The sequence below is a fragment of the Lagenorhynchus albirostris genome, chromosome 15, assembly GCF_949774975.1.
Source record: "Lagenorhynchus albirostris chromosome 15, mLagAlb1.1, whole genome shotgun sequence".
NCBI lineage: Eukaryota > Metazoa > Chordata > Mammalia > Artiodactyla > Delphinidae > Lagenorhynchus > Lagenorhynchus albirostris.
In genome coordinates, this window is record NC_083109.1 from 26,789,524 (window position 1) to 26,803,048 (window position 13,525).

The 13,525-nt window shown below is 39.2% G+C and overlaps 1 protein-coding gene across 4 annotated transcripts in view; it reads right to left on the reverse strand.

Annotated features, from left to right (window-relative positions):
• Positions 1-320: 320 nt before the first annotated feature.
• The window catches only part of TPX2 (TPX2 microtubule nucleation factor), a 60,303-nt gene continuing 47,098 nt past the window's right edge, over positions 321-13,525 (reverse strand). For 3 of the 4 annotated variants that reach the window (XM_060124559.1, XM_060124556.1, XM_060124557.1), the window contains exons 13-18: positions 12,025-12,120; positions 10,824-11,000; positions 10,245-10,391; positions 5,660-5,771; positions 4,823-5,010; positions 321-3,421 (exon numbers count right to left, since the gene is read on the reverse strand). In XM_060124559.1, coding sequence (XP_059980542.1) covers positions 3,311-3,421; positions 4,823-5,010; positions 5,660-5,771; positions 10,245-10,391; positions 10,824-11,000; positions 12,025-12,120 — 831 coding nt within the window. In that variant the 3' untranslated portion in view covers positions 321-3,310. The remainder of the gene's footprint in view (positions 3,422-4,822; positions 5,011-5,659; positions 5,772-10,244; positions 10,392-10,823; positions 11,001-12,024; positions 12,121-13,525) is intronic. The other variant, XM_060124558.1, reaches the window with a different exon arrangement.

Here is a 13,525-nt window from a genome sequence, read left to right on the forward strand (position 1 = left end):
TATACTACTTTCATAATTTTTACATAAAAGAAGAAACACCTTTAAGAACTGCAATCTCACCTCCAACAAGAACCTCTAAACTCCTCCTGCAGCATTTTTTCTGTCTGTCTCATGCTACTCAATCACATCTTATCCTGTGTTACAATTGTTTGTGTATAAGACTTATCTATTAAATGCTGGAGCAACTGCCACTGCAGTGTGTCCACCACTCAAGCTCCACTTTCCAAGGACAAAATTCTGTGGAAAAGAACTGTTAAAGCATAAAACAGCAGTCAAAACGGGAACAAAGCAATTACACAAGAACAAAATGATCAACCAAATTAAGAGTGAAAGGTTATCTTGTATTAATTAGCACAAACTGTTAGCAATGGGGAATCATGACCAAGTCAAAACAACACTGAAAACAGTCCTTCCCAGCAAGTGTGGGAATTCTAACAATCTGAATGTGCACATGTGCTAGGAGTTTTGCAAAACTGCCAAGCAGATTGTGGCAGCCAGATTTCTCAGTAGAATTCAGTAAATCCTATTAGAGGACATGTTCTTTGTTTAGGAAAATTCCAGGGTGACCTCTGAGTGTTGAAAGAGAAGCTCTCTCTTGGACAAGGCCTGAGGGATAAAGAACCTGAATTTCTCTGTAAAATAAAAGCAGAGTTTGAGTTTCAGGGGAAACGGGAGGCTGTCCTAGAAAAATGAAGGTCATGTGAGGTGGTCCAGAAAGAAAGGGCTCAATACTAGACAGGTTGTGCTGAGGAGGAGACCACCAGGAAACTGGGAAATTCTGGGAAGCAAGGGCATCTTAATTTTAAAAGCTATTTGCTCTGAAATAATATAATCCCTCTCTGTTGCCGTAACAGACTGCCAAACAATATCACCCTGATGTGGGTGTGTCCAGAGGGGGCAATCCAGAATGGAGCAAATGGGGTGGAAGGATCCCACAGGTCCATAATTCTCAATACGTAACACTCTTTCTAAAACCCTCAACTTGAGGGCCAGATTTATTCTTCTACCTGAAACAAACAAAACAAAAAATGAACAAAATATATGAAAAAATGATACTAGATGGCAATATATGAATGACAGTGAACTATTAGAGAACTGCTGATACATGGGAGAGAGAAAAGCTACAGAGGAAAGACAGAGAGGGGATCAAGAGATGAACAGAGAAAAACCAAAGCAAAAGGTGTTCAGAAAAGGAAGTTGTCCCACCCCCATCCAGAGAATCCACAAGAGATATGAGGACTGGGGTAGAACTGGATTTTTCACAACACAAGGGATGGAGAACTCTATTTCTGTTTGAGGCTGATATCTAAATACCATCCTCATCTACCCCCCCCCCCTCTCCCCACGTCCAATCTGTTAGCAAGTCTCGTCAGTTACAGCTTCAAAATCCATTCAGAATCCAACCATTTCTCATCACCTCCACTCTACCACCCTAGCCCAGGCCACTATCAGCTCTTACGTGGACAACATCAAGAACCTCCTCACCTTCCTGTTTCCAATCTTACATGCCCCCAAGTCCCCATCCTACTCTATTTTCCACACAGTCAGTCAGAGAAACATTTATCACCTAACAGAAGAGGACAGTTACTTGTTTATTGTGTCTCCCCTTCTAAAAGGTAACCTCCATGAAGTCAAGGTCTTCTATTTCTGTTCATTGCTATATGCCCAGAGACTAGAATAGTGCCAACGTATATATAGTTAGTACTGAATCAATATTTGTTAAATGAACTACACAAGTTGTTATGGAACTGTACACCACATATCTCTAGGAAATGAATAAAGGAACTGCACTTTGTATCACTCTGTGGGCCTTCAGGAGGCCCAGGGATCTGCAAATCACATCTTGCTTTGTTGCCTGTCACTAAATCTACAATGGCTTGTACATAATGGTCACTGAATGAATAAACAAAAGGAATATAACATAGGTCTAATATCAATCATATATAGTGCCTAGGCCTAGCCTGGGCAAAAGATGGATGCTTTTATATCTCGTGGCACAGGAATAGATGACTGGTACAGAGTAGAGTTCATAAACAATATCAAGTCTAAAAGAAAATACACTATTGATAACATGGACCTAGCAAATTCTGTGCCAACTATGAGAAATACAGATATGATTAACATAATTTTTATCTTCAAGGACTAACATAATTTTAGTTATCTTCATCTCTACTAGCTTGTAAACAAGTACAAGTAACTCAGTGGTATAACTGTTCTACTAGAGATATACATAAGAAACATTTGGGAGGCACAAAGAAGGAAATCTTACCTTACCTGAGGAGGTCAAATGGTCAAGGAAAGATTTATGAAAAAGATTTTACTAGAGCTGAGTCTTATAAAGAAGAGTTTACCAGATGAGAAAAAACACATTTAGAGAAGAAGGCACAGTCTGTTTTGAAGGCATAACAGGCTTCCAGAGTGGTTCCTAGGAGGGAGTTAACAAAATATGGAAGGATATTCTGTCATAAGACAGAAAAGTCACAAAGCTCTTTCCTTTAAGGACAGAGCCTATGCTTTTAAAAGTTCCTAGACCCTCCTCTCAAAGTACCCACTTCCCCAATAAGATGTGACCTCCAAAGGGGGAAAGATTTAAAAACATCAAATAACAAAATCAGGGAGGGAAGACAAACATATTTATTCCAGTCTAGGTCACTGGAGGACTTAAAACGTGTACTACTCAGCGCCCCCTATTATCATCTGCACCAACAAGGGAAGAACGTGCCTGAACAGCAAGCTCTACCCGAGGCCAGCCGATGACTGCTGTGAGGTTCCCGTCAGTCAAGTCTCTTCCTCGTCATGCAGTTAATGAGGCTTCCCCCCTCGTAGCGAAGGGCTCCTTAACTCTAAATTCATTTTGCACAGAGAAGAGGAAAGAATCTGACATACTACTGATGGTTCCTCATTTAATTCATGACTTAAATCCTATCTCAGTATTCAACTATCTTTATTTTCTGATTAAAATAGGAAAAAAAGGGGGGTGGGGGGTAAGGGCAACAGAAATTACACTGTACTGATACAGAGACTTTAAATTCTAGTCAGAGTTAAGACCCATATTAAAGGTCAACTGATGGTTCCAAGGAAATAACTACATGGAGTCTGGTTGAGACATACATGAGTTGAGTCTCATTATTAGCCACAATAATGTAGGAAAACAGCTCTCAATGAAATTGGAGTCCACACTTGTCAGGCATGGGTAGGAAAAAGCCTGGAGAAATGAGTTCTCTCCATGCCCCTGTGACAAAGAAGGCTCCTGGTTTAATGGGAAGAGTAGCTCCGGTTCCCAGACGGTGTCCACAGCTCAAAGCCGAGTTTAGCAGTGGAATCGAGTGGAGAACTTAGGCGATACAGGCACGGTCAAGGGCTGGTCACTTGACTTGACTTCCACACCCTGGTACCTGCGTACTGGATTTGCCTTGTGTACCTGCAGAGTGAGAAAAATAAAGTTACCATTGATAAGGATGTTAGAGAACTACACTTATGGGTGTTTTTGCTCCTCTTCTTGAGAACATTTTTGTATAGTTTTGCAAATCCCAGTCACTAATTTGGGGGTTGGTGGGAGGCAACACAGTCTAGCAGCAAAGCACAAGAGCTCTGGAGCTCAAGTAGGTTTCTATTCAGGTCTTGCTGGATCCCTCAGCTTGCACCTATCTCCAGTTTGACTGTTCAGTACTAGGGTATAACGGGGCTGTACTCAATTGCAGCAGAAAGAAGATACATGTTAAGAATTTGCCAGAGTACAATCTTAAGATTATTGAGTCTTAATATTCACCAAAAGCATGGACAAAAATAAATAAATAAAATAAAATAACCAAGAAAGGTTGCCAGGAGAAGGCATGGTCCCATCCATCCTTCTTACAGTCTAAAATCAACCCTGAATCAAGCCAGATTAGTAGAGAGTTCTATGATACAGACAATCACAAGAGGCAGGATTCAAGTGCTGAAGAAAAGTCAAAACACTTGAGGCTGGTTTTGTGAGTACATCCAATCAGCATACGGTAGCTTGGATTTTGTCAGGAAACTAGTCCCTTTAATAGTTTGTCCCTAGAGCCCTCCTGTGGCCAGTCATCTCTACCAACAGCTGTATCAGCTGCTGGCTTAGCACTTTTAGACAAAACCTCAACAACTTACATATTGCTATATTCATCCTTTTACTAAGCATATGAAATTCTATCTAAAACTGTGTTCTTCCTTATTAATGCAGTTAATGTGGCTTGCTGCCCTCCTAGTGAAAGGGTCCTTAACGTGAATTAAGCTTTCTTTTTGGATAACTAATATTTAAATCATTATCTAGTGTTAACATGCAAGGTCACCTGGACTGATATGCACTATAACTCCAAGGAATTTGAGTCAAGTATTAAGAGGAAAATGAAAATATAGTTGTCACACAATTCCCACGTCCTTCCCTACCTATGTATTCTAATTGTAAAACACATTGGTTTCCTTAAGCATTAAGGCAATAATAAAAAGTTAAATAAAGAGTCCTACAAATATATCACTGTGCACTGGTATAGCACCTGATGTCCTCCTTATTTAGACCCCCGGAAGAAATTCTGACTGAATTCAGGATCAAAGATAAATGTATTTGTTAAATAACTAGCTTGTTTATATCACTTAGCAGATCCATGGATCACAATGTATACATCCTTAGCCTCGTTCACTCCTCAACTTTGTCACCACCCCTGGTTTGTCTGACTTCTCATTTTCACTCAACTTTGATGTATCCTTGGAGGCCACCTTAGATCCTTTCTGGAACAAGGCAAGGTACAGATAAAACAAAACAGACGCAACCATGGGTTAGTCAGTGCTCATGCTGCCCAGTTACCAGTTCTTTCCGTAGTCTGGCCAGCTCCTCCTTCTGTTGCTCTTCCTCCTGTTGCCTGGCCTCCTCCAACTGCTGGGCTTTCTGGGCTTCCACCTCAGCCATTCTCTTCTCCAGCTCCTGCCGCTCCTTGGCTCTCTTCTCAGTGGCCAGCTGAAAAGTTTCTTGAACTAGAGAACCAGAAAGGCCCTCTGAGTACAGAAACAGAGAGAATATTGGTGCACAAGCAAGACTTGCATAAACCTAGCCCCACAGATCCAGCAAGTGATAGATATGCATGGCAACAGACAGGTGGACCTCTAAGGAAGCCTAGTTGGGAGAAAGGTGGAGTAAACCACATACAAAAAGTCCTAAAATTTTAAGGACCCCTATAAATCATTGGAAGGGCCCCTATAAATCATCTAATTAGGAGAAAAGCATGACCTACACAGGTGAAGTAGCTTGCTCAAAACTACATAGTGATTGTGAGACAGATTTAGGAAAAGAATCCCACTTTTCTGAAACGCTGCCCAGTGCTTAAGGAATCAAATGTTTTCTATCTAAGGCTTGCTTTAGGGTGAACTCCAGAAAGAAGTCCTGGCTCTCCCTCACTTACTTGCTACTCTCTGGGTGGGGAAAGTAAAATTGTTGTTGAAATGCCAGGTGCTTGTTCTATGAATCTGACCCCAACACACTCTACAAATCAACATAGCTGCTGGATTCAATAAAGAGCTAGGGGAGAAAAAATTAGATCGCCTACAGGCAGATGCTTCTGGTTGACACAGCATTGTACTGACACAACTGAGTCCCAGGAAGTCTAACCATTCTGCCCCAATCCCCCAAGAATACATAAAATACTACCAGTAAGGGATTTTTTCTCTCTCTTAGGAACAAAGGGCTCCTGGGAGATGACGGTGTTTGGACGAGCCTTGAAGCAAGCTGCTTCTTTCTGCTGTTTTAGTTCTTCCTCCAGCTATGAGAAAGAAAATCTGTCAGATAAGCAGCCACACTACTTTCCATAACTACCATCTCAATGACTCAAGTTCGAATGTTTCTGAACAGTTTCATCTACAAAGACAGCAGGTGATTTAATCTAAACTCAATTAAAATTCCTTTTACATTAAGTAGATCAGACTAACAACATCTGAACCCACTGAGAACTAGAAAATACCCTGAAGATACTTTTAAGGCCTACTTAACATCACAAAAAGTAAACAAGTAGACATTAATATACCCCTGGATGTGATCACCTGTAAAGTATTCTCCCTCCCAACCCCCAAAAGAATCTAACCAGAATTTAGTCAAGCCTCTGGATCTGACTATTCATTTATAGGAAATACAGGAGATAGAGGAACATATTAATCAACACGTTGGGAATACAATGAGCAAAACCCAGATTGTAATACCTGTAGGAAAACTCTCGCCACTATTACTCAACATAGTTTTGGAAGTCCTAGCCAAGGCAATCAGAGAAGAAAAAAATAATAAAAGGAATACAGACTGGAAAAGAAGAAGTAAAACTGTCACTGTTTGCAGGTAACATGATACTATACATAGAGAATCCTAAAGATGCCACCAGAAAACTACTAGAGCTAATCAATAAATTTGGTAAAGTTGCAGGATACAAAACTGATGCACAGAAATCTCTTGCATTCCTATACACTAATGATGAAAAATCTGAAAGAGAAATTAAGGAAACACTCCCATTTACCACTGCAACAAAAAGAATAAAATACCTATGAATAAATCTACCTAGGGAGACAACATACCTGTATGTAGAAACTATAAGACACTGATGTAAAGATGATACAAACAGATGGAGAGATACACCGTGTTCTTGGATTGGAAGAATCAACATTGTGAAAATGACCATACTACCCAAAGCAATCTACAGATTCAATGCAATCTCTATCAAATTACCAATGGCATTTTGTACAGAACTAGAACAAAAAATCTTAAAATTTGTATGGAGACACAAAAGACACCGAACAGCCAAAGCATTCTTGAGGGAAAAAAACAGAGCTGGAGGGCTTCCCTGGTGGCGCAGTGGTTGAGAGTCCGCCTGCCAATGCAGGGGACGTGGGTTCATGCCCCGGTCTGGGAAGATCCCACATGCCGCGGAGCGGCTGGGCCCATGAGCCATGGCCGCTGAGCCTGCGTGTCCGGAGCCTGTGCTCCACAACGGGAGAAGCCACAACAGTGAGAGGCTTGTGTACTGCACAAAAAAAAAAAAAAAAAAAAAAAAACAGAGCTGGAGGAATCAGACTCCCTGACTTCACACTATACTACAAAGCTACAGTAATCAAGACAATGTGGGGCTTCCCTGGTAGCGCAGTGGTTGAGAGTCCGCCTGCCGATGCAGGGGATGCGGGTTCGTGCCCTGGTCCGGGAAGATCCCACATGCCGCAGAGCGAATGGGCCCATGAGCCATGGCCACTGAGCCTGTGTGTCCGGAGCCTGTGCTCCGCAATGGGAGAGGCCAAAACAGTGAGAGGCCCGCGTACCGCAAAAAAAAAAAAAAAAAAGACAATATGGTACTGGCACCAAAACAGAAATATAGATCAATGGAACAGGATAGAAAGCCCAGAGATAAACCCACGCACCTATGGTCAACTAATCTATGACAAAGGAGGCAAGGATATACAATGGAGAAAAGACAGTCTTTTCAATAAGTGGTGCTGGGAAAACTGGACAGCTACATGTAAAAGAATGAAATTAGAACACCATACACAAAAATAAACTCAAAATGGATTAAAGACCTAAATGTAAGACCGGACACTTATAAAACTCTTAGAGGAAAACATAGGAAGAACACTCTTTGACTTGACATAAATCACAGCAAGATCTTTTTTGATCCACCTCCTAGAGTAATGGAAATAAAAATAAAAATAAACAAACGGGATCTGATGAAACTTAAAAGCTTTTGCAAAGCAAAGGAAACTACAAACAAGACGAAAAGACAACCCTCAGAATGGGAGAAAATATTTGCAAATGGAGAAAGGATTAATCTCCAAAATATATAAACAGCTCATGCAGCTCAATATTAAAAAAACAAACAACCCAATCCAAAAATGGCCAGAAGACCTAAATAGACATTTCTCCAAAGAAGACATACAGGTGGCCAAGAAGCACATGAAAAGCTGCCCAACATTACTAATTATTAGAGAAATGCAAATCAAAACTACAATGAGGTTATCACCTCACACCAGTTAGAATGGACATCAAAAGAAAATCTACAAACAACAAATGCTGGAGAGGGTGTGGAGAAAAGGGAACCCTCTTTTTTTTTTTTTTTTTGAAGAGGGAACCCTCTTGCACTGCTGGTGGGGATGTAAATTGATACAGCCACTATGGAGAACAGTATGGAGGTTCCTTAAAAAACTAAAAATAGAATTACCATATGACCCAGCAATCCCACTCCTGGGCATATACCCAGAGAAAACCACAATTCAAAAAGACACATGCACCCCAATGTTCATTGCAGCCCTGTTTACAATAGCCAGGTCAAGGAAGCAACCTAAATGCCCACCAACAGACGAATGGATAAAGAAGATGTGGTACATGTTTACGATGGAATATTACTCAGCCATAAAAAGGAACAAAACTGGGTCATTTGTAGAGACATGGATGGATCTAGAGACTGCCATACAGAGTGAACTAAGTCAGAAAGAGAAAAACAAATATCGTATATTAACACATATATGTGCAACCTAGAAAAATGGTACAGATGAACCGGTTTGCAGGGCAGAAAGAGAGACACAGATATAGAAAACAAACGTATGGACACCAAGGGGGGAAAGTGGTGGCGGGGGGTGGTGGTGGTGGTGGTGTGATGCACTGGGAGATTGAGACTGACATGTATACACTAATATGTATAAAATGTATAACTAATAAGCACCTGCTGTATAAAAAAATAAAATTCAAAAAAAAATGGATGAAAATTAAAAATGAAATTCTATAAGGTCACCTATAACCCCACCATAAATAACTATTATTAACATTTTAGTGTATAACCCCTTTCATATCATATACATGTAAACACATATACTTTTAAAATAAATGGTCATATTATTCATATAAAAAAACCCATAGGAAAATCAAACCAGTTTATTCAACATATAAAATGCAAGTAGAGCAGCCTTTAGATTAAAAGGGATTTAGAGATTTATCAAACAAATATAAAATGTGGACCTTTTCTGGATCCTGATTTGAACAATTTAACTGTTTAAAAAATGAGAGATTAGGGGATATATGAATGCTGACTATTTGTCACTATTAAGGAATTAATTACTGTTAATCTTTTTAAGTGTGATAATAGTATTGTGGTTATGAAATTCTTTTAATCCTTATATTTTAAAGTTACACATTGAAGTAGTTTTGGATGAAATGAGATGACACCTAGGATTTGCTTCAAAGTAATCTTGTATAGGCAGAAGTATCCAGTATAGAGATGAGTAGGTAGAAGTGAGATGAAATAAGATTTTCCATGTTTTGATCCCTAGAAAACCAGGTGACAGTTCATGGAAGTTCATTATACTATTCTACTTTTATGTATGACTGAAAAACTTTAAAAAATCTTTTTGTGATGGAAAATATACAGACATTCTATGTCATGGTCCTTGAACGAGAGATTCACTACTGCTTCCAAAGCAACTGTCCTAAGTTCTCCTAGAGAACAGTACCAACAGGGAGCCTACATTTAGTTACTTAAGCAATCATATCTCTTGGGCTTCAAGAGGGATGACTTTCTACAAACAAAGATTAGGCCAGAGCCCCTTTTGGACAGAGTCCAGAATAAGAGACAATATCAATACTGACAAATTTAGGGATTCAGGAGATTATTTTCCAGACAGGGCAGAATTAGATCCAATTAAACCAGCCAACAACCAATTGACTGTTTTAAATCACCTGTCATCTATAAAGAGCAAATAGCACACTATGTTGCAAAAACAACATACCATATTAAGAATCTATTCTCACCTCTCAGTTTCTTATCAAAGCACCAACAGAAAGGAGTGAACATTTAATGAACAAGTCTAATAAATGGAATAGATGAGATCTTTAAGAATCTCCTGACACAAAAAAAGCCTAACAGTTCTCACATTCTCCAGGTGATCACTTACAGCAGAGATCAGCAAACTTACGCCGCAGCCAAATCCAGTTTGCAACCTCGTTTTGTATAGCCCTTGAGCTAAAAATGGTTTTTATATTTTTAAAGGGTTGAAACACACATACACAGAGAACATGTGACAGAGACCACCTGCACAGCCTAAAATAACACATAGCAAACTTTTTTATAGAAAAAGTTTGCTGACCCCTGATTACAGTGACAGCCCCTAAAATAATCCAGTATGTTAGTTCCCAGAAGTTCAGTGTAGTGGGTCTACCTATTGTAACAAATCAACAATCAAACAATTCACATTTTAGCTGCTCTCCCCAGCCCCACCTGGTGCTTCCAAGTCTGTGCCTTCAGAGCACCTCTTCTGTCAGTCTCAAAGCAGAAAGGCTCAACCTGGGTTGTATTCTTCACCTTCTTCTCCGGCAGGTTAATGGTGTCAAAATGAGGCAAAGGAAGTGCCTTGAATTTGGGCACCTAATAGAAAAGAAAATGTAAGATTTAAGATAAGGTCTTTCTAGCCAGAAAGCAACAACTACTCCAGAATATTTGGATGAATCTAAAAAATAGGAAAGGCCAGTTTTCAAAGCAGCTTGGTGTAGCAGAAAGAGTATTGGGTTCAAAAGGAAATCAAGGTTTTCCTCCCAATATTGCCAATGACCAGCAGCATGATCATGGGCAAGTCACTTAAGCTCCCTGTGCCAGAATGGCACTTAAATAGCCTTATGAAGTATAAATAGGGCAAGTAATTTAATGGTACTTTAAATTACTTGCCCTATTTATACTTCATAAGGCTCTTAGAGGGATCAAAGGAAGTCAGTGATTTATAGTTAAAAGTGCAACATAAAAGATTACCTTTGAGGGATCAAAGAATAGTACTATGCTACTTGGAGAAATGGAAACACCTACCTCCCCTTTCTGCAGTTCTTTTATTTTCTTCTCCTTCTGTAACTGACGTTCTTTGTCTCGAGAATCAAAAGAGAAAGGGCATATTTCCACAGTTCTCCCCACTGGGATTTGGGGCTTAAAAGGCATTCCAAAATATGGCACAGGTTGAGCTCTTATCACTACTGGCTCCTCCTCTTCCTAAAGAAAAAAAATGCAGTTTAGAAACAAGATTCCTCGCTCTCTCTCACCTCCTCTGAATGTGGAGTCAGAAGACATTATATGAGAGAAGTCATTAATTAAGGCAAGTCACTCAACCTCTCAGGTGTCTTAGCTTCCTTTTCTATCAAAGAGGAGTATCTACCAACTCTCAGGGGTGAAACCAGTGTGAAAGCATTTGATAAACTAACATAATTACTCTTAAAGGATCTAAAATTTTTCACAGGAAGGTTGTAAAAACTAAATGAGATCAAACAGTTTGAATAAAATGAAGAACAGAAGAAAAGTACTAACCAAGCATATACCTTGGCCTCTTCTTTGACCCAGACTTCAGACTCCACTAAAACATGTGACTGGGAGTATTCCCAGTTGCCAAACCCAGAATAGGACCAAGTAAGTTGATTGGATTCAAGCTGGTAACATAAGATTACTGTGTATTTTAGTTTCAAATGAACCTATAAAAAGGCTTATGCCTGAGATCTGCTGTAAAATTATCCTAACTCTGGATATTTATAGATAAAATGGGGGATGTAACAAGAAACTAGCCTGATCAATGACAGTTTATATATTCCAACTTCATGAACCATCACCACACAGTCACCTTTGCAACCCTTGGATTAATGGAGATAGTTAAGGACAGGGTGGATGTAACTGCTTAGTATGAATTTTAAAAGTCCCTCACTGAATGGTGACAATAGCTGGGGCAAAATAGAGTATAGGTCTTGAGAACTTTTGATCCACATTACAACAGGGTGATTTCCAATGCAACAGAAACAAACATAGCTCCAATAAGTTACAACCAGTTACCACTGAAAGCCAAAAGATTCATACCCTTACTAACTACTTTGTTCTTGGAAGAGCAAAAACAGATGATCAATCATTCATACCCATTGTTAAGACAACTCCAGACAAGAGTGATGGCCTTTGTATTCCACTAAGTTTAAGAAAGAATAATGCTTAGATTGATTATGTAGAAGGAGTAGAAACCCCCATCCCAGGGAATCACCTCATCTTCTCTGGTGGGCATTCTGATTCTGTTCTTCAGAGCAAAGGCCGGTGACTTGGGGACAGTGATTGGAAGTACTTTCTTTTCAGGAACACCCTGGAAGGAGTAAGCAACTCAATTAGATATCCTAGAACAATCTCTACTAGGCTGTGTGATGAGATCAATCCCTTTCTTAGAAGTTCACATATCAGGAATCAAAAAAAGCTAGTTATTTCAGTATGTTGTTAACTTATCCAACTAAGACTGGTATGTATTAATGCTCCAAAGGTGGATTAACATGACAGAAGAACAGCAAATAACAAAAACATAGTTTGAGTTGCATATTCAACAAAAATAGGATTCATCAAAATCTTTTTTGGTATTTATGAAAAACACTACAAAATAAACTGTCAATATTTTATTGTTTCTCTCCCATTTTATACCCCAATCCCTTAAAAACAAAATCAAAAAGGACTTCCAAATGTTATCTAGGAAAAGAATAGATACTGTCCATTCTCTTAAACCTATTCCACATACATCTCTAAAATAAGAACTTATATTTTAAAATATTAACCTCAAAAGGCAAATGGAAAAAAGTACGGGGCAAGGGTTAGCTTAATTTCCTTTTGCCAAATAACTGGACAAAGAACAAGCAGTTTACAAAGATATACAAGAGGCTCAATCTCAATAATTTTTAAAAATATAAAGTAAAATAAAGTATTTTTCACCTACAAGACTGAGTAATAATTAAAAGACTGGTTAATACCAGTGTTGACAGGTGAAGAGAAATGGGCACTCCTATACAGTTGGGTAAGGTACAGAGCACAAATTGGTACAAACTTTAGGAATTAGCTACTAAATCTTTAAATGGTCATACTCTTTCACCCAATATTACATCTCTAGTATTTGATCTCTAGTTTAGTTTTTAGGTATATTTCAATACAGCATTTTTAAATTTAAATGAATAAAAAAATTGCAAATAACCCTATTACCTATCAAAAAAGAACTGGCTAAATCCTTTCTTAAATTGTGGTACATAACTAATTGTGGTACATGACTAATAAGAATCTACACAGGGAACTCTACTCAATACTCTGTAATGACCTATATGGGAAAAGAATCTAAAAAAAGAGTGGCTATATGTATAACTGATTCTCTTTGCTGTATAGCAGAAACTAACACAACACTGTAAATCAACTATACTCCAATAAAAAATAATTTTAAAAAATTGTGGTACATCCACACAATAGAATACTATAGTCATCAAAAAGAAGAAAATAAGGGCTTCCCTGGTAGCGCAGTGGTTGAGAGTCCGCCTGCCGATGCAGGGGACACAGGTTCGTGCCCCGGTCCGGGAAGGTCCCACATGCCGCGGAGCGGCTGGGCCTGTGAGCCATGGCCGCTGAGCCTGCGCGTCTGGAGCCTGTGCTCCGCAACGGGAGAGGCCACAACAGCGAGAGGCCCGCATACCGCAAAAAAAGAAAAAAAAAAAAAAAAAAAGAAGAAGAAAATAAATCTTTAT